This window comes from Oncorhynchus nerka, linkage group LG15 (assembly GCF_034236695.1).
Source record: "Oncorhynchus nerka isolate Pitt River linkage group LG15, Oner_Uvic_2.0, whole genome shotgun sequence".
Taxonomy (NCBI): domain Eukaryota; kingdom Metazoa; phylum Chordata; class Actinopteri; order Salmoniformes; family Salmonidae; genus Oncorhynchus; species Oncorhynchus nerka.
Window position 1 is genome coordinate 36,719,977 of NC_088410.1, and position 20,213 is coordinate 36,740,189.

The window sequence follows — 20,213 nt, forward strand, 5'->3', positions numbered from 1 at the left end:
GTATCCTGTCGTGTCGTGTCAACAAACCAAACACTCCCACATTTTCTGGAAAAATGGGAGACCAACGGGAATTCTAACATGAGGCCAGTTAGCAGGCGTTTGACGGAAGTTGAACGAATGTTGTGTGAGGACGGAATTGACACATTGTACTTTAGTTAATTATTTTTCCCGGGCAGCGCAACAATGGAATATGAATATACGCATGTTTTCACATTTTAACAGCGCGCGTGCCATGATGTCGTTTGCGGTCCTTTGAGATTTCCAATGTTGAAATTGTTAAATGACTTTAGAATTTATTTTAATGTGACTTCCTCACGCCTACACTTACATTGTTTCGCTGTCTGAAACTCCGATAAGAGGACTGGTCAAAACCACACATTGTGCTCACATTCGATCATAAACACATTTTGAAAAAACTATTAAATATTAGAAGAGAAAATAGGATACTCACCTTTAAGGAAAAATATATACGTCGCTTTCATCAGTGTTGCTCAGAATAGGATACAAGTTATGTTCCTAAAATTCATACAATGTAGCACCATCGTGTTACTTTCCTTCTCTCTCCAAATATCCTGATTTCGGCGAAGATGGGCGGAGTTAATACTAGACAGGCTCTGACCTATCTGATAAATGACAGGTACACATAGAAGTCAAGAATGGTTTAGTAATAAAATGTATATAGTCCAGTTATGTCCGCAGTTGATGGACTTTTAATAGTTTTGGTTATGTTTGCATGATTGTTGTTTGTGAAAGGGCATACATATAACTTGACAATATTGCTCTGAGTCCCGAAGCTTGACACTCCTACCACAATGGCCCTAAATGACGACGCAACGAGGGGGACATGAGACTTTCCCAGCAAAAGCAATATCTCCCCCCAAAAACTAAAGCAAACTAACATTAAAGTCACCTGTGTTGCTATAGTAATATATGGAAAGGATAAGTGTGAGAGCACTTCATTTGACATTTCCACCCATGCAAGAGTTAACACAATTCCAGAAGAATAATCTACTCAAGAGAAACACTGTCCAAAGGTTTTAAATGCATTGATTTATTGTAAAAGTACATGTTCATTTCCTAAAAGGTACAATTTTCTGAATCAGATGCATTGCAGTGTTATAATCTAATGTACTAATATAATTTCTAATATAGTCTCTTCATAATCTTATGAATTATTACACTCAATCCTTTATCCTCCATCCATTTGTAGAATTGGTTCTCGTAAATCTATTCCACTGAAATAAAATGTAAAAATGTTATGAAAACACATGACTCTGACTTATGAAATCAGACTTTTTTCCTAACACCATCTAGTGGTTGCTTCTGGCAGTCTATGAAACAGATGTTAAAAGGAAACCATGAACATCATTCGATAGTTTTTAATATTTCCATTTTTTGTTTTACTAAGATCATTAAGCATGACAAATTATTCACTTTTAAAACAATCAGTCTGAATGGATTTCCTATACTATCACAAAAATGTGTTAAAACAAAAATGCGGTAGCTACATTAAAATAATCATACATCCTCCTATTGCAACAAAAATCCACAAAATAAATTGATAAAGCATATTCTGAAATCAAAAATATATGCATGGACCATGTGTGATAATACTACCATGTTAGCTTCATTACAGTAAGACAAATTCCGATGGCACATAATTTTCCCACAAACTGTTTCAATCATGTATCAATCTGCAACATACTGTAAAAGTCAACAGCAGTAATCGAGTATAAAAATACTTATTTCATTGTACTGAAGAATGTACTTGTTCCGAATGCAACATCGAGGTTGTATTCAACAGGCACCAAACGAAAGAAAACTGACTGAAACAGATGGGGGGGGGGGACTATCTGGACTTGTCCTATAAGAACCTCTTTTTTTCTTTCCATTGCAAGACATTTTACCAGTGTGCCCTAATGAATACAACCTTGTTCTTCAAGCAAGTTTGATTTTCATGTCATTTCTTGGTAATTAAGCCCCACATGGTAGAAAACATCCTCAGGCATATATACACTAGTGGTTTGTATTAAGTACAATAATTGAAAGGCCCCTTTTCTCAAATCACTAGTATCAGAGTCACACACTGCTATAGCGTACTCATCAACTCGTTATTCACTAATCATATTCATTACCCCACAACCACAAACTCTCTCACACCTAGACAAGAGACAGGCACACCGTTGCTCATTGCAAACGACAACTGACCCGTCAATCACTACTAAAGACAACCATCCACAGTACATTAGTGTCAATTGCTGTCACATGCATGATCAGAAATTATCCAGATTAAAAATGGGATTCACATATCTCAACAAATCGAGAGATTTGCAATGTGATCCAAAGAGTTTGATTAGATCACAAGGATCAGTCATTAAAACCCCTTCATCTTTAGGCCACCTCGCATGCGAACTAGTTTTGCTTCCTCTCCATCTTATGTTTTCTCAGACCTTCGATTAAATCCATTAACTAGGCACAGGGTATATCAAACTCATAAACCGAAGTACTAGTTTAATACGTCCAGTAGAATGATTGATTCATTAGCAGCACATCAGTAGAGGTGGGTTAAGGAGGCTGGTCTCCAATGGTTCTCCTTTAAAAATGTTCCACCACCTGTGGGTGGAATGAGCCCCTTCCGATTGGTGGACGGGTGGCGGCCATGTTGTGGTCCCACTGTTGGGTTGGTGTTGTTAGTGTGCTTCCCGTCACTGTAGTGGAGGGGTCAGGTGAGAAGGCTCAGGGGTCATCTTACAGCTTGGCCTGCAGAGGTTTCAGGTACTTGTGGTAGGATTCGTGGACCTAGAAGAGAAGGAAGGAGGGTCAATTTGAGTACTCTTCAGGTAGTCTCTTCCACCCACCGGCTACCCCTCTCTGTCAGTAGCAATAGCCTTGGGACTAGGTTACTCTGCAGGAGACTTACTACTACAGCAAATCATTCATTAGATTGCCATCTTTATGTAGGCAAACTACACAATGAACACAGAGATCATTTGGCTCTTGATCATAATCTGAAACAAATCCTTGTAAATGGTTCTCAAATGGCCTGTTCATGTTCTTAATAATGAACTAAGGTAAACAAAAAAACAAAAAAGCATAAAATTAACAGTAAATTAATTTTCTTCATCTCAGTTTCTCTTTTTGAAGGCCCTCTCAATGAACTCTGACCTCTGTCTTGTTGAGAGGTGAGCGGCGGGCCCACTCGAACATGTGCTCATAGACATTGCCATCGTAGCGTCCCAGGACCGAGTTGAGCATTTCGTCGCAGTAGTCGAAGGCGTCCACCAGGGCCACGGCGTTGGGCCTCAGCTGGGCCAGAAGCTCCTTCAGACGCTGGGACACCTGGGAGAGCTGGGGCACACTCAGGAGACCAGGCTGGAGTGAGGAAGGAATTGTCAGGTCGTTATTATTAAAGAGAATGTGTTCTCAATAAATAAGCAAAAATAGGCTAAAATGTTCAAATGTCATGACAAACGAGTTAGAGCCTTTATATGTAGGATCAAACCAAACAAATCGGAAAGTTAGAGTAAGAAGACAACTGATTGCAGCATTACCACAAAAATGGAAGAAGGGAAAAGATAGGGAACTTGTTTGCCTGTCATATATTAAAGAAACAACTTGGCTGAAAGGAATTGGCATACATAGAAACATATACCAGTTTCATTTGAGGACAAGAAAGTTGACAGCTGTGCCATACAGGTTGCAAAATAAATGGGAAGAGATTGCCGATTCCATGGCACATGGTTTATGAACTGGAAAAAAAAAAAAACTTGATTCAACAGAGTTTTTCGAAATAAATTATAAAATTCTTGTCATCAACAGAACGCTATATATATATATGGGGCATACAACAATCTCAGCTCTGTAGATTTTGCTGCAAAGAGACAGAATTAACAGATAATTTATTATGGCATTGCACCTATGTAGCTTGTTTCTGGTCACAGGTTCAGGAATGATAAAAAAAAAAAAAATCAAGATATGCACTAAAAATTAACCTTACAAATAGCAGTGTTGGGCAATTTGGAAAGCCATAGTCAGTCAATAAATAATATAATAATACTCATAGGAAAGGTTTTCATCTTTAACTCAATCTGTGGATACTAAACGATTAGAAAGGTTAAAACATCACACAGCACAATTTGAAAATATATGGCACATAGAAACCAAACGAGGATGGTCTATGGTGTTGGATTCTGGGTCAACTTTGAACATTGAGCTATTAAAGACATGATAGATCAGACGCATAGTATATAAAGGAGTGAGATCTGTAGAAAGACAGAGTGGCTGTGGAATGTGCTGGGTGGACGGGAGAGAGTCACGGGAGTACGATAGGACATGGTGAGACGAGAGGACATCTGTGGATTAGGCGAAGGAGGGGTTGAGGTCAGGAGGTCAGATCCCCTGAAGGGAGAACTAATGGTTATATTATCCTGTTACCCTCTTCCTGTCGAACCATAAGATGTAAGGATTGGAGAGAAGGAGGGGTGTCTAAAGTGGAGAATATATACTTGTGATGGTGAGAACATGTTTTTTTTAGTCTGAATACAGCTGTGTCAACCCTTTGGGAAGAATTAAACTTGGTTAAGCTTCTCTAGTGTCCGTGAGTTATTTACTCTGAAAAATTAGAACCTAATGATGGTGATAGGTGAGATGGGTTGAGAGCGGCTGAGGGGTGTGGTTAAAGAGTTTGGTAATGTATTACTGTTATGTGACTGCTTTATATAAAAGTTCCATGTATGTAAAAGGTGTTATATATATATACATACATACACACACACACACACACACACACACACACACAAAAATAAGATAATCTTCCTTTAATGTGATACAAGTTCGAGTGTAATACCATGTCTTGCTTAAAACATCATACATGACATTATAAAAATGGATATAGACTTTAGTAAGGGACCCACTTTAGGTCGCATTGAAATTCACATCTTTTTTTTCAAGTACTAGAGTATGTACAGTGGGGCAAAAAAGTATTTAGTCAGCCACAAATTGTGCAAGTTCTCCCACTTAAAAAGATGAGGCCTGTAATTTTCATCATAGGTACACTTCAACTATGACAGACAAAATGAGAAAATAAATCCAGAAAATCACATTGTAGGATTTCTTATGAATTTATTTGCAAATTATGGTGGAAAATAAGTATTTGATCACCTACAAATAAGCAAGATTTCTGGCTCTCACAGACCTGTAACTTCTTATTTAAGAGGCTCCTATGTCCTCCACTCGTTACCTGTATTAATGGCACCTGTTTGAACTTGTTATCAGTATAAAAGACACCTGTCCACAACCTCAAACAGTCACACTCCAAACTCCACTATGGCCAAGACCAAAGAGCTGTCAAAGGACACCAGAAACAAAATTGTAGACCTGCACCAGGCTGGGAAGACTGAATCTGCAATAGGTAAGCAGCTTGGTTTGAAGAAATCAACTGTGGGAGCAATTATTAGGAAATTGAAGACATACAAGACCACTGATAATCTCCCTCGATCTGGGGCTCCACACAAGATCTCACCCCGTGGGGTCAAAATGATCACAAGAACGGTGAGCAAAAATCCCAGAACCACACGGGGGGACCTAGTGAATGACCTGCAGAGAGCTGGGACCAAAGTAACAAAGCCTACCATCAGTAACACACTACGCCGCCAGGGACTCAAAACCTGCAGTGCCAGACGTGTTCCCCTGCTTAAGCCAGTACATGTCCAGGTCCGTCTGAAGTTTGCTAGAGAGCATTTGGATGATCCAGAAGAAGATTGGGAGAATGTCATATGGTCAGATGAAACCAAAATATAACTTTTTGGTAAAAACTCAACTCGTCGTGTTTGGAAGACAAAGAATGCTGAGTTGCATCCAAAGAACACCATACCTACTGTGAAGCATGGGGGTGGAAACATCATGCTTTGGGGCTGTTTTTCTGCAAAGGGACCAGGACGACTGATCCGTGTAAAGGAAAGAATGAATGGGGCCATGTATCGTGAGATTTTGAGTGAAAACCTCCTTCCATCAGCAAGGGCATTGAAGATGAAACGTGGCTGGGTCTTTCAGCATGACAATGATCCCAAACACACCGCCCGGGCAACGGAGGAGTGGTTTCGTAAGAAGCATTTCAAGGTCCTGGAGTGGCCTAGCCAGTCTCCAGATCTCAACCCCATAGAAAATCTTTGGAGGGGGTTGAAAGTCCATGTTGCCCAGCAACAGCCCCAAAACATCACTGCTCTAGAGGAGATCTGCATGGAGGAATGGGCCAAAATACCAGCAACCGTGTGTGAAAACCTTGAAGACTTACAGAAAACGTTTGACCTCTGTCATTGCCAACAAAGGGTATATAACAAAGTATTGAGATATGTTGTTATTGATGTTATTGACCAAATACTTATTTTCCACCATAATTTGAAAATAAATCAATTAAAAATCCTACAATGTGATTTTCTGGATTTTTTTTTCTCATTTTGTCTGTCATAGTTGAAGTGGACCTATGATGAAAATTACAGGCCTCTCATCTTTTTAAGTGGGAGAACTTGCACAATTGGTGGCTGACTAAATACTTTTTTGCCCCACTGTATGTAGTCCCTGTATTTTCCCCTGAGAGATAAGTCTGTGATTGCCAGTTGCCATGGTGGTGGTTACCTGGAGGAAGTCTCCGCTGTGCTGTTGGATGCCCTGGAGGGCATAGAGCAGGGCCAGGGTGCTGAGGACAGAGTGAACCCCCGTGTCTCCTATCTCTCCCAGCTTAGCTGCAAACAGCTTCACCACCACATAGTGACAGTGGGCCTGGAGATGAAACGGGATGAGAAGAAGAGATTGATGAGAGTTAAATGAGGACCAGAGAGAGAGGAGGAGGAATGAGACAGGTAAAGGAAACTGAAAGAAGGAACCAGAGGGGAAGACATAAGAGGCATGGGGTGGGGCTCCCTCCCAAAAAACAACACATTCCATATCCCAGGTTGGTAAGGTAACTTACATTAGAGGCTCTGACCAGGTCTATAGCGCTGTTGTTCCAGGCATCCTCCTGACTGACTCGCTTCTGTAGCTCCTGCTGAATACTCTTAGCTGCCACCTCAACCAGCCTAAAGACACACAGAGAGGCATTGACATGGGAAACCTTTAAACAAAAACTGATGCATGGCTGTCCATAGAGTACAAGTACATTTAGTTGTGTGCTGGTTTGCTGAACTGGTCGACCATTTTAGCTCAACCCATTGCATTGCCTGGCACCAACTAACACATTGCTCTGATTAAAAGTCTCTGCCATATAATGAACAGCCCTTTGGGACTTAACGAAGATCAAATATCTAAATGGAATCTATTACCATTACATTTTGGTTAGTTTGTAGGCCCACTTACTTGGCAGCTCGCAGTTTGTAAGCCTCCACGAGGCTGGCCAGGTCATTGACGTTGACTACAGTGGGTCGGGAGGACACAGACTGGGGCTGCAGTCTACGCTCTGACTCGTTCAGGTAGGACACGATGCCACTCAGCTGGTGGCCTGCCGACGCCTGCTGGTAGCTCTTTATCAAGAACCTGGGGAGTGAGGGATGCAAACACGTGAGCAAGACAGTGGATGGGCACGATGGTCACATACAGACAACGTAGAGATGGGCGATATGGCCAAAATATCATATCACTTTATGTCTAATTTTTGACGTTAATTGACGGTATTTTATGTTTTGGTATAATAAAAAGGGTGGCCACAAATACATTCTACGTGGTTTTAAATGGGTCTTTCTCATTTCTGATTGATTGTTTTATACAAACTTAAACCCCAAATTTTTTCAGCCTTTTCATCAATTTCCTTCACTCATTTGTTATAATTTCCACATTAAAATATTTGTTTTGTCTTTGTTTGCCTCTATCGTGACAAAGTAACTTTTCGTTTATGAAAGTACTAATTCTCCTCTGACCATGTCTTTTCAATGGATTCCAATGGCAGTTCTTACTTTCGCCACAAAGGGCATTGTGCTGATTTCTTAGGTGCTTTTGGAACCCCCACTGACTCACAGGCATATTCATACCACAAAATGACATGTGCGCACCTGAAGCTCTTGCTAGGAAATGATCAGATCTCAACTGTTAGCAGTCTCTTACTGGCGGTAAGAACGGACGATTGCAACCATTTTTCAAGTTTCATCACTCAGTTATTTACATTTAACAAAGCAAGCATTGAAATACCAGTATGTAAGGTAAAGTAAAAATCCAAACCGGTCCATGCTTTAATACTGGTATATAGTAAAACGCTGTTTACCACCCAGCTCCAACTAACGACACAAAAACTCATACACACCCATTAATTTGGTCCTAGTCTCACTCACTCCCAATCACCCTTTCCACTGTACACTTCACACTTAGCAGTGCTTACACTGAACACACTCCCAAAAACATGGAGACAGATCAATGCTTTGTTGATAATTACTACCTTCGATGTGCAGGGCGCAATATCACACAATAGCTTTTAATACTGGGGTTATGAGCCCTGACTTGCAAGTATTGGAATACATTGTAATGTGTGTTTGTGTGAGATGTATATGTATATGTGACTAATTTATGTTTTTGATTCAGTGAGGAAAGAATGTGTCATTTCACGGTGTGTGTGTGTGTCATATCTGTGTCTTATATTTGTGTGTGCGAGTGGGTGTTTGCGTCTGCATGTGCAAGTGTGTTTGTGTGCCTACCTAGCGGTCTGCAGCATCATGACGGTGTTCTCTCCCTCGTAGGTGCACGTGGCCACGAAGTTAACATAGATGTCTGGGAGGGCGCTGCAGCGGGAGTAGCCGTGCCCGCCACACGCCATGCGACACACCTCGATGCCCTCACTGGCCGTCCATGTGGTGAAGGCCTTCAGGCCCGCGGACAGGGCATGGAGCTGGGCACAGGTCAGACGATGGCACAGGGTTTTACAGTTATATTGACACAGGATGGTAAAGGATGGGCACAGGGCACAGTTATATTGGCACAGAAAAGGTGCAAATTAAAAGTGACATCATTTGTTAATATGAATGAGGATCTTTTGTTTAAACCCCCTAGAGAGTTGATTGACGCATCGGTGCGCCAATCTAAGTTACATAACAACAAAATATCCCCATAAAAATCATATCTGTTTAAGCTAGAGGTATCGGTTTCTTGCATTGGATGTGTCTCAATCCGCCGCATACGCCAGTGTCGCATCTTCTCATGAAAACGTCTGTAGCGTCCGAACCACTCTATGGAAAGTCGAGACTCTCACGAACACGTTTTCAGTTTGTCTCTACAACCCCCACAAGTGTCAGAAGACTAGTCTGAAGATGGTACCGTCGATGTGTGTACTTCTGTTTGGTAGTGTCCGAACCGGTTGGGCTACAAACTCCTGTGAAGATAACTGGTACTGGTTTTAAAAAAACAAATTGAAGTTCGAAGGACATTTTCTGCCTGCCCAAAAAAGGCGTTAAATATGTAAACTCGTTTCTTATGATACTTTTTTTTGACTGTCTTTTTTGACATTATGATTGTGTTATTCAATATGTTTCTATAGGTTTTATTAGTAAAAGCCAAATTAAATATTTGATCAAATAATTGTTTAAAATTAAAAAGCAAACAGCTAAATGATCCATAGTATGACCATCTTAAAACAATTCAATATGTCAGCTTAGCACTCCGCCTCCCCCCCCCCCAACGTCTTAGACTAAAGAATTAACACCGACGAAGCCTGTTGTCGAAACACCCCCATTAGACTTCTGCTGCTTAAAATAGATTAAACATTTCAAGACTATTTTCAGTGAGTACAGTGTTATCCCATATTTCCTAGTCAGGTCACGTGGTTCGGGAAAAAAAGCCTTCTTTCATCATGTACTATATCAAGAGGAGGTACTTACTTAGCCTGGGCACCAGTCTGTTTAGCTATCATTCCACTCCTTGAAAAGCATGACACGGAGTACAAGATGTGGAATGTTAGCAAAACAGGTTCTGGATTTCAGGCTAGTATTTACTGTAAATACCTCTGGTAGTTCACTGAAGTCTCCCTGGCTGATGTCTCCAGTGATGCGGTGGTAGACCTGGTTCATGTACTGACCCACAAATTTGTAGGCATAGGCTGTAGCCAGCAGGGGGAACAGCTTGTACTGTTGGGTCTGGTAGTCCATAATCTGGGGCTCCGGCTCTCTGGAGGAACCACAAAATAAGAATATAGACTTAGACACAAGGTTAATGGTTCACTATCTTTTTTATGTTAGTCTTTGAAGAACATTGAGATACAGATATTATATGAGTAAGGCTTCCTAATATCTACCCAAACTCTATTTAACATCTATCTACATCAGCTCTCACACAATTATAAGAGTATAGCTTTTGTTAAATGGTAAGGGTTATAGTATTTTGCTTTCTATTCTTGTTTGTGTCTATGAGTGTGTTACTTGTGTATGGATGTGTGTAAGTATATGTGTGAGCATTTTTGTATTCCTTTGACTGTTTATGTATGTTTCAGTAAATGTGTGTATCCAGGGTCATGTTCATTAGGCAACAAGCGGATGAAAACGCACCGAAACATAACACAGGAAAGTAGTGTCTGTACAATAAGAATTTGGATTTCCATCTCAAAATATTTTGCTACAGTGTGACCTACTGAACATGACCCTGAGGGGCCAGAGCTACAACTGACCCTGGGCGTATCTCAGACTGGTGCCGTACGGAACTGTAGCGGATGGCGATGGTGCAGGACTTGGCGAGGGCGTGGCCCGCTTCCCCTACGATCATGGACCTGATGAACACCATGGTGCCGTAGGTCAGCTTGGCACTGGGAGGCTTCACGTACGTACCGTCTGCCTCCACCTGGTGGGGAGAATACATACTGTCTGTGGCAGTGGAGGCTCCTCAGAGGAGGAAGGGGAGGAGCATCCTCCTTAGTGAATTTCAGAATCTTCATTTTTTAAATGAAACTACAATAAATATCTTCACGTCACAAAATAATTAATTAAAACACACTTTTTTGCAATGTAGGTCAGTAGCCGCAACAGCACTATGTAGGGTATCCCAATGGTGTTACCAGAGGACAGATCGTTTCTGTCCTCCTCTGGGAACATTGTCTTCCATACAAAGCATAGGAGGCTCATGGTTCTCACCCCTTCCACAGACTTACACAGTAACTATGTCAACTTCAAAGCTCTTGCAGCATGAACTGACATTGTCCACCCAATCACAGGATCAAAGAATGAATCTGGCACTGAAAGCATAAGCTACAGCTAGCTAGCTAGATAGCTAGCAGTGCATAAAATGTGGTGAGTAGTTGACTCAAAGAAACAGAAAGAAAAGTTGAACAAATTCATTTTTTTAAGAGAGTGAGGGAGAGATAGAAAGCTATATGTCGTTGTATTTCTTTCACTTAGCTAGCAAATGCAGTTAGCTAATTTAGCCTACTCAAACACCCGTCTCAAACAGAAACATATTCTATGTTAGCTAGCTGGCTATGGCTATCCAACACTGGAACTCTTCAAAGTCAAGGTAAGCTTTTGGTTTTATTAATTTATTGCCACCGGGGCCCAATGGTGTAACTGCTAAACTGCTTTCTGACTGTACACTGAACTGCATGATTGTAGCGGGTTTACTAACACGTTAGTTCTCGTAGCAATGTAGACTAATATGCGAGAAGGAATACAATAAACAAAGTGATCATGCATTTTGTATGTGACTGCTATGAAAGTGAACTCAGTTTACGTATGATCAGTAGTGTATTCATTCCGCTGATTCTGTTGAAAAATGTTTCTTAAACTGAAGCAAACCGAACGGAGATAAAATACCTGAATTTGTCCAATATAAACTCTTGTTTGCCACTGTTGAACTAATGATTACATCTTAGATCAGCTAGATGCAGGCAAGAGTGTACAATGCGATATTGAATGTCACCGTCACCTTGATTTAAAAAAATGTATCTCTACATTGTAATCTTTCATTCAAAGGCTAGGTTGGAGCAACATCATGATGGGTATAGGAAAAAGTGGAGTATCATGCAGTAGCCTAAACCTATTGATGTTACATTGAGCTGGTTGAATGGAATATAAATGACAGTCATCCAGTATGCTGTAATAGAAATAAGGCTCATAAATATTTTTATATTTTTAAACGTCCTCCCTCATCTTAGACAACACCGACTGCCACTGGTCTGTGGTATACAGTTCTAGGACAATCAGGTAGTAAGTATATGCTCTCTGTGAGGAATATGCATACAATATACTTCAAAATCAAATCTTTGTGACAGCATTAGAATCAACCAACAGAAATAAAGAACAGTGTCTCCTTGAAATGTGCTTAACTTCCCAGTCGCTCACCTTTGCATATTTCATCAGCATGTGTTCGCGAGGAATTCGTACGTTCTCCAATTTCAGGTAACCATTGTCAACCTCATCAAAGCCAAACTTGGGTCCTATGTCCCCTACCACCACACCTGAGAGTGAAAGAGAGTAAGTTCACTAGACAGTAGGCTACCACCAAAGCTACATACAGAGACACAGACAGGCATACTCATAAACACTCTCTTTTTGACGCGCGCACAGCAGTATGTACAGTACCTGGCAGTGGTATGTGTGTGTTCATACTGCGGAGAGGTACGATGAAGGCGTGCAGGCCGTGACACTTCCCCTGGGTGTGGAGCTGGGCCAGAACTATGGCGTGGTTAGATGTCTTACCCACTGGAGAGAGAGACAGGGAACGCGAGAGAGCCCATTAGACTCCAATGGATTAATAACATTAGCTATGTCAGTTCTCACTATTCAAATACAGTGGGGAGAACAAGTATGATACACTGCCAATTTTGCAGGTTTTCCTACTTACAAAGCATGTAGAGGTCTGTAATATGTATCATAGGTACACTTCTACTGTGAGAGACGGAATCTAAAGATCCAGAAAATCACATTGTATGATTTTAAGTAATTCATTTGCATTTTATGGCATGACAAGTATTTGATACATCAGAAAAGCAGAACTTAATATTTGGTACAGAAACCTTTGTTTGCAATTACAGAGATCATACGTTTCCTGTAGTTCTTGACCAGGTTTGCACACACTGCAGCAGGGATTTTGGCCCACTCCTCCATACAGACCTTCTCCAGATCCTTCAGGTTTCGGAGCTGTCGCTGGGCAATACGGACTTTCAGCTCCCTCCAAAAATTGGGTTCAGGTCTGGAGACTGGCTAGGCCACTCGAGGACCTTGAGATGCTTCTTACGGGGCCACTCCTTATTTGCCCTGGCTGTGTGTTTTGGGTCGTTGTCTTGCTGGAAGACTCAGCCACGACCCATCTTCAATGCTCTTACTGAGGGAAGGAGGTTGTTGGCCAAGATCTCGCAATACATGGCCCCATCCATCCTCCCCTCAATACGGTACAGTCGTCCTGTCCCCTCATGTTTCCACCTCCATGCTTCAAGGTTGGGATGGTGTGCTTGGGGTTGTACTCATCCTTCTTCTTCCTCCAAACACGGTGAGTCGAGTTTAGACCAAAAAGCTCTATTTTTGTCTCATCAGACCACATGACCTTCTCCCATTCCTCCTCTGGATCATCCAGATGGTCATTGGCAAACTTCAGACGGGCCTGGACATACGCTGGCTTGAGCAGGGGGACCTTGCGTGCGCTGCAGGATTTTAATCCATGACGGCGTAGTGTGTTACGAATGTTTTTTTCTGATACTGTGGTCCCAGCTCTCTTCAGGTCATTGACCAGGTCCTGCCGTGTAGTTCTGGGCTGATCCTTCACCTTCCTCATGATCATTGATGCCCCACGAGGTGAGATCTTGCATGAAGCCCCAGACCGAGGGTGATTGACCGTCATCTTGAACTTCTTCCATTTTCTAATAATTGCTCCAACAGTTGTTGCCTTCTCACCAAGCTGCTTGCCTATTGTCCTGTAGCCCATCCCAGCCTTGTGCAGGTCTAAAATGTTACCCCTGATGTCCTTGCACAGCTCTCTGGTCTTTGCCATTGTGGAGAGGTTGGAGTCTGTTTGATTGAGTGTGTGGACAGGTGTCTTTTATACAGGTAAAAAGTTCAAACAGGTGCAGTTAATACAGGTAATGAGTGGAGAACAGGAGGGCTTCTTAAAAAGAAAAACTAACAGGTCTGTGAGAGCCGAAATTCTTACTGCTTGGTAGGTGATCAAATACTTATGTCATTCAATAAAATGCAAATTAATTACTTAAAAATCATACAATGTGATTTTCTGGATTTTTGTTTTGGATTCCGTTTCTCACAGTTGAAGTGTACCTATGATAAAAATTACAGACCTCTACATGCTTTGTAAGTAGGAAAACCTGCAAAATCGGCAGTGTATCAAATACTTGTTCTCCCCACTGTAACATGATTGAAAAAATGTGGCAGTAATTTAAGTCTCTGGTCCACACTACAATGAGAATCAGCAGTAAATGATCTTGTTCAGCAATGTTGTGGAATGGGTTTTCTTCAAAAGCTAAGTTCACATCATTTACTGGCGATTGGTTTGATTGTACTCAGACCTTGACTTTTTCCATATTTTTGTTACATTACAGTCATTCTAAAATAGATTTAAAAAATGATAATCCTCAGCAATCTACACACAATACCCCATAAAGACCAAGCAAAAACAGAAATATCTTATTTATACAAGTATTCAGACCCTTTCCTTTGAGGCACGAAATTGAGCTCAGGTGCATCCTGTTTCCATTGGTCATCCTTGAGATGTTTCTACAACTTGATTCAAATCCACCTGTGGTCAATTAAATTGATTTGACATGATTTGGAAAGGCACACACCTGTCTATATACGGTCCCAGTCAGCGAAAAACATCAAGCCATGAGGTTGAAGAAATTAGATCTGGGGAAGGGTACCAAAATATTTCTGCAGCATTGAAGGTCCCTAAGAACACAGTGGCCTCAATCATTCTTAAATGGAAGTAGTTTGGAACCACCAAGACTCTTCCAAGAGCTGGCTGCCAAGCCAAACTGAGCAGTCAGGGGAGAAGGGCCTTGGACAGGGAGGTGACCAAGAACCTGATGGTCACTAACAGAGCTCTAGAGTTCCTCTGTGGAGATGGGAGAACCTTCCAGAAGGACAACCATCTCTGCAGAACATTTAACATTTACATTTAAGTCATTTAGCAGACGCTCTTATCCAGAGCGACTTACAAATTGGTGCGTTCACCTTAAGACATCCAGTGGAACAGCCACTTTACAATAGTGCATCTAAATCTTTTAAGGCGAGGGATGGGGGGGTGAGAAGGATTACTTTATCCTATCCTAGGTATTCCTGAAAGAGGTGGGGTTTCAGGTGTCTCCGGAAGGTGGTGATTGACTCCGCTGTCCTGGCGTCGTGAGGGAGTTTGTTCCACCATTGGGGGGCCAGAGCAGCGAACAGTTTTGACTGGGCTGCGCGGGAACTGTACTTCCTCAGTGGTAGGGAGGCGAGCAGGCCAGAGGTGGATGAACGCAGTGCCCTTGTTTGGGTGTAGGGCCTGATCAGAGCCTGGAGGTACTGAGGTGCCGTTCCCCTCACAGCTCCGTAGGCAAGCACCATGGTCTTGTAGCGGATGCGAGCTTCAACTGGAAGCCAGTGGAGAGAGCGGAGGAGCGGGGTGACGTGAGAGAACTTGGGAAGGTTGAACACCAGACGGGCTGCGGCGTTCTGGATGAGTTGTAGGGGTTTAATGGCACAGGCAGGGAGCCCAGCCAACAGCGAGTTGCAGTAATCCAGACGGGAGATGACAAGTGCCTGGATTAGGACCTGCGCTGCTTCCTGTGTGAGGCAGGGTCGTACTCTGCGGATGTTGTAGAGCATGAACCTACAAGAACGGGCCACCGCCTTGATGTTAGTTGAGAACGACAGGGTGTTGTCCAGGATCACGCCAAGGTTCTTAGCGCTCTGGGAGGAGGACACAATGGAGTTGTCAACCGTGATGGCGAGATCATGGACGGGCAGTCCTTCCCCGGGAGGAAGAGCAGCTCCGTCTTGCCGAGGTTCAGCTTGAGGTGGTGATCCGTCATCCACACTGATATGTCTGCCAGACATGCAGAGATGCGATTCGCCACCTGGTCATCAGAAGGGGGAAAGGAGAAGATTAATTGTGTGTCGTCTGCATAGCAATGATAGGAGAGACCATGTGAGGTTATGACAGAGCCAAGTGACTTGGTGTATAGCGAGAATAGGAGAGGGCCTAGAACAGAGCCCTGGGGACGCCAGTGGTGAGCGCGTGGTGAGGAGACAGATTCTCGCCACGCCACCTGGTAGGAGCGACCTGTCAGGTAGGACGCAATCCAAGCGTGGGCCGCGCCGGAGATGCCCAACTCGGAGAGGGTGGAGAGGAGGATCTGATGGTTCACAGTATCGAAGGCAGCCGATAGGTCTAGAAGGATGAGAGCAGAGAGAGAGAGTTAGCTTTAGCAGTGCGGAGGGCCTCCGTGATACAGAGAAGAGCAGTCTCAGTTGAATGACTAGTCTTGAAACCAGACTGATTTGGATCAAGAAGGTCATTCTGAGAGAGATAGCGGGAGAGCTGGCCAAGGACGGCACGTTCAAGAGTTTTGGAGAGAAAAGAAAGAAGGGATACTGGTCTGTAGTTGTTGACATCGGAGGGATCGAGTGTAGGTTTTTTCAGAAGGGGTGCAACTCTCGCTCTCTTGAAGACAGAAGGGACGTAGCCAGCAGTCAGGGATGAGTTGATGAGCGAGGTGAGGTAAGGGAGAAGGTCTCCGGAAATGGTCTGGAGAAGAGAGGAGGGAATAGGGTCAAGCGGGCAGGTTGTTGGGCGGCCGGCCGTCACAAGACGCGAGATTTCATCTGTAGAGAGAGGGGAGAAAGAGGTCAGAGCACAGGGTAGGGCAGTGTGAGCAGAACCAGCGGTGTCGTTTGACTTAGCAAACGAGGATCGGATGTCGTCGACCTTCTTTTCAAAATGGTTGACGAAGTCATCTGCAGAGAGGGAGGATGGGGGAGGGGAGGAGGATTCGGGAGGAGGGAGGAGAAGGTGGCAAAGAGATTCCTAGGGTTAGAGGCAGATGCTTGGACTTTAGAGTGGTAGAAAGTGGCTTTAGCAGCAGAGACAGAAGAGGAAAATGTAGAGAGGAGGGAGTGAAAGGATGCCAGGTCCGCAGGGAGGCGAGTTTTCCTCCATTTCCGCTCGGCTGCCCGGAGCCCTGTTCTGTGAGCTCGCAATGAGTCGTCGAGCCACGGAGCAGGAGGGAGGACCGAGCCGGCCTGGAGGATAGGGGACATAGAGAATCAAGGGATGCAGAAAGGGAGGAGAGGAGGGTTGAGGAGGCAGAATCAGGAGATAGGTTGGAGAAGGTTTGAGCAGAGGGAAGAGATGATAGGATGGAAGAGGAGAGAGTAGCGGGGGAGAGAGCGAAGATTGGGACGGCGCGATACCATCCGAGTAGGGGCAGTGTGGGAAGTGTTGGATGAGAGCAAGAGGGAAAAGGATACAAGGTAGTGGTCGGAGACTTGGAGGGGAGTTGCAGTGAGGTTAGTGGAAGAACAGCATCTAGTAAAGATGAGGTCGAGCGTATTGCCTGCCTTGTGAGTAGAGGGGGAAGGTGAGAGGGTGAGGTCAAAAGAGGAGAGGAGTGGAAAGAAGGAGGCAGAGAGGAATGAGTCAAAGGTAGACGTGGGGAGGTTAAAGTCGCCCAGAACTGTGAGAGGTGAGCCATCCTCAGGAAAGGAGCTTATCAAGGCATCAAGCTCATTGATGAACTCTCCGAGGGAACCTGGAGGGCGATAAATGATAAGGATGTTAAGCTTGAAAGGGCTGGTAACTGTGTCAGCATGGAATTCAAAGGAGGCGATAGACAGATGGGTAAGGGGAGAAAGAGAGAATGACCACTTGGGAGAGATGAGGATCCCGGTGCCACCACCCCGCTGACCAGAAGCTCTCGGGGTGTGCGAGAACACGTGGGCGGACGAAGAGAGAGCAGTAGGAGTAGCAGTGTTATCTGTGGTGATCCATGTTTCCGTCAGTGCCAAGAAGTCGAGGGACTGGAGGGAGGCATAGGCTGAGATGAACTCTGCCTTGTTGGCCGCAGATCGGCAGTTCCAGAGGCTACCGGAGACAGAACTCCATCAAATCAGGCCTTTATTGTACAGTGGCCAGACGGAAGCCACTCCTCAGTAAAAATGCACATGATAGCCCACTTGGAGTTTGCCAAAAGGCACCTAAAGACTCACAGACCATGATAAACAAGATTCTCTGGTCTGAAGAAACCAAGATTGAACTCTTTGGCCTGAATGCCAAGCGTCAACTCTGGACGAAACGTTGCACCATCCCTACGGTGAAGCATGGTGGTGGCAGCATCATGCTGTGGGGATGTTTTTCAGCGGCATGGACTGGGAGACTAGTCAGGATCGAGGGAAAGATGAACGGCACAAAATACAAAGAGATCCTGAATGAAAACCTGCTCCAGAGCATTCAGGACCTCATACTGGGGCAAAGGTTCACCTTCCAACAGGACAACGACCCTAAGCACGCAGCCAAGACAACGCAGGAGTGGCTTTGGGACAAGCCTCTGAATGGGAGACTAGTCTGGGAGACTAGTCAGGATCAAGGGAAAGATGAACGTAGCAAAGTACAGAGAGATCATTGATGAAAACCTGCTCCAGAGCACTCTGAACCTCAGACTGGGGCAAAGGTTCACCCTAAGCACACAGCCAAGACAACGCAGGAGTGTCTTCGGGACAAGTCTCTGAATGTCCTTGAGTGGCCCAGGCAGAGCCTGGACTTGGACCTGATCGAACATCTCTGGAGAGACCTGAAAATAGCTGTCCAGCAACGCTCCCCAGCCACCTGACACTCAATGCTGTAATTGCTGCCAAAGATGCTTCAACAAAGTACTGAGTAAATGGTCTGAACACTTATGTAAATGTAAAATTTCTGAACCTGTTTTTGCTTTGTCATTATGGGTATTATGTGTAATTTGAAGGGGTAAAAACCTATATAATCCATTTTAATATAAAGCTGTAAAGTAACAAAATGTAGAAAAGGTGTATGTGTATGGGCCCTGAAGCTAAAGTGTGTCCGTGTACTCACGTCCCCCAGGCCACCACTTTATGGAGGTGATGGTCGGGCTGTTCAGGACAAACTCCTGGGTGGCCGGGTCATATGTTGCCGTGGTTTCAAGCCCCCTGAGGTGGGTGCCTAGGCAACGAGAAAGACACCAAGGCCCCCAAACAACATGAAAACCAAGTTATCACTAAGTTACGGCAGGAGGACATTGATGTTTTCAAATATTATGCAGTGCAAAACTGAAAAAATGACTAGCCATCAATCTCAACTAACGCAACTTCTAACTTTTTTTTAACCACCTCATTCCCTCATGGGAAAAAAGTTATTCTATTCTATAGTGGAAGGTGTTTGACAGATCAAAACCCAAATAAAATCCAATCTATTTCTTACAATTTGCATAGGTGTACGGTTTAGGACTGTCAAAGTTAACCTGACTTTTTTATGCTTCGGTTTTAGTTCTCAGGTCAAAATATGTAAGCAAATGATCCCAGTTCTAGTAGCAGCTGCTTGTGACTAGTTCATGAAGAACATGGGTCAGAAGCCTAGGCTAGATCTAATAGCTGTATTATATTTTACATTAACTCAGACCTGGCTGAGCTGTTGTTAGTTTTCTGTGGAACTCATAACATTGTCAGACAGGTTTAAATGCTCTTTGTATCCATAGAGCCAGTTCTTTCCCCGCCCTCCTATAGTCAACCCTCCCATTAGAAATGGGAAGGAATGAAGCGTTAACAGTACTTGAGTGTGTACGTGGGCAACTGTTAAACTTCAAGAACATTGATAAGAGGGAGTAGGCCTACTTAAACATTGAGACCGTTCCAGTGACTTTTGTGTTATGGTGAAACATTTTGATACAGAATATTTTGTGTTTCTTTCCTTAACAATCAAAACATAGTATGCCTGCCACTAACTCAACTCCATTATTTTAATTGTTTGACAGCCCTATTACGTTTATACAGTGAGGTTACATGTTATGAAGGACATAGGTTGTCTGTCTTTAAACTCAATATACTTCCAAACACAGTAAGGGGGACAAAAGGGACAGAGGTGGTGGGGGGTACCTGTTTTGGACAGGAAGTCACTGAGGAGGCTTTACAAGTGGGCATGAACGGTCACTGTGGCTGGCAACAAGATTGTGTGAGAAAAATATGATTCCTGTGTTTTATTTATAATTCCACAGTATGAGGCTGGAATAATACTGTGAAATTGTGAAAATGATAATGCCCTTT

The 20,213-nt window shown here is 43.5% G+C and overlaps 2 protein-coding genes across 4 annotated transcripts in view; both read right to left on the reverse strand.

Annotated features, from left to right (window-relative positions):
• The window catches only part of LOC115142595 (inactive rhomboid protein 2), a 49,507-nt gene extending 48,922 nt beyond the window's left edge, over positions 1-585 (reverse strand). Inside the window, exon 1 of the mRNA XM_029682168.2 lies at positions 452-585. The gene's annotated coding sequence lies outside the window, so the exon portion shown is untranslated. The remainder of the gene's footprint in view (positions 1-451) is intronic.
• A 442-nt stretch (positions 586-1,027) lies between these two features.
• acox1 (acyl-CoA oxidase 1, palmitoyl) overlaps positions 1,028-20,213 on the reverse strand; it is a 28,489-nt gene continuing 9,303 nt past the window's right edge. For all 3 annotated transcript variants that reach the window (XM_029682171.2, XM_029682170.2, XM_029682172.2), the window contains 11 exons: positions 19,009-19,116; positions 12,537-12,656; positions 12,297-12,412; positions 10,634-10,803; positions 9,975-10,137; positions 8,676-8,866; positions 7,351-7,527; positions 6,968-7,073; positions 6,634-6,777; positions 3,166-3,372; positions 1,028-2,799 (listed from right to left, as the gene is read on the reverse strand). In XM_029682171.2, coding sequence (XP_029538031.2) covers positions 2,749-2,799; positions 3,166-3,372; positions 6,634-6,777; positions 6,968-7,073; positions 7,351-7,527; positions 8,676-8,866; positions 9,975-10,137; positions 10,634-10,803; positions 12,297-12,412; positions 12,537-12,656; positions 19,009-19,116 — 1,553 coding nt within the window. In that variant the 3' untranslated portion in view covers positions 1,028-2,748. The remainder of the gene's footprint in view (positions 2,800-3,165; positions 3,373-6,633; positions 6,778-6,967; positions 7,074-7,350; positions 7,528-8,675; positions 8,867-9,974; positions 10,138-10,633; positions 10,804-12,296; positions 12,413-12,536; positions 12,657-19,008; positions 19,117-20,213) is intronic.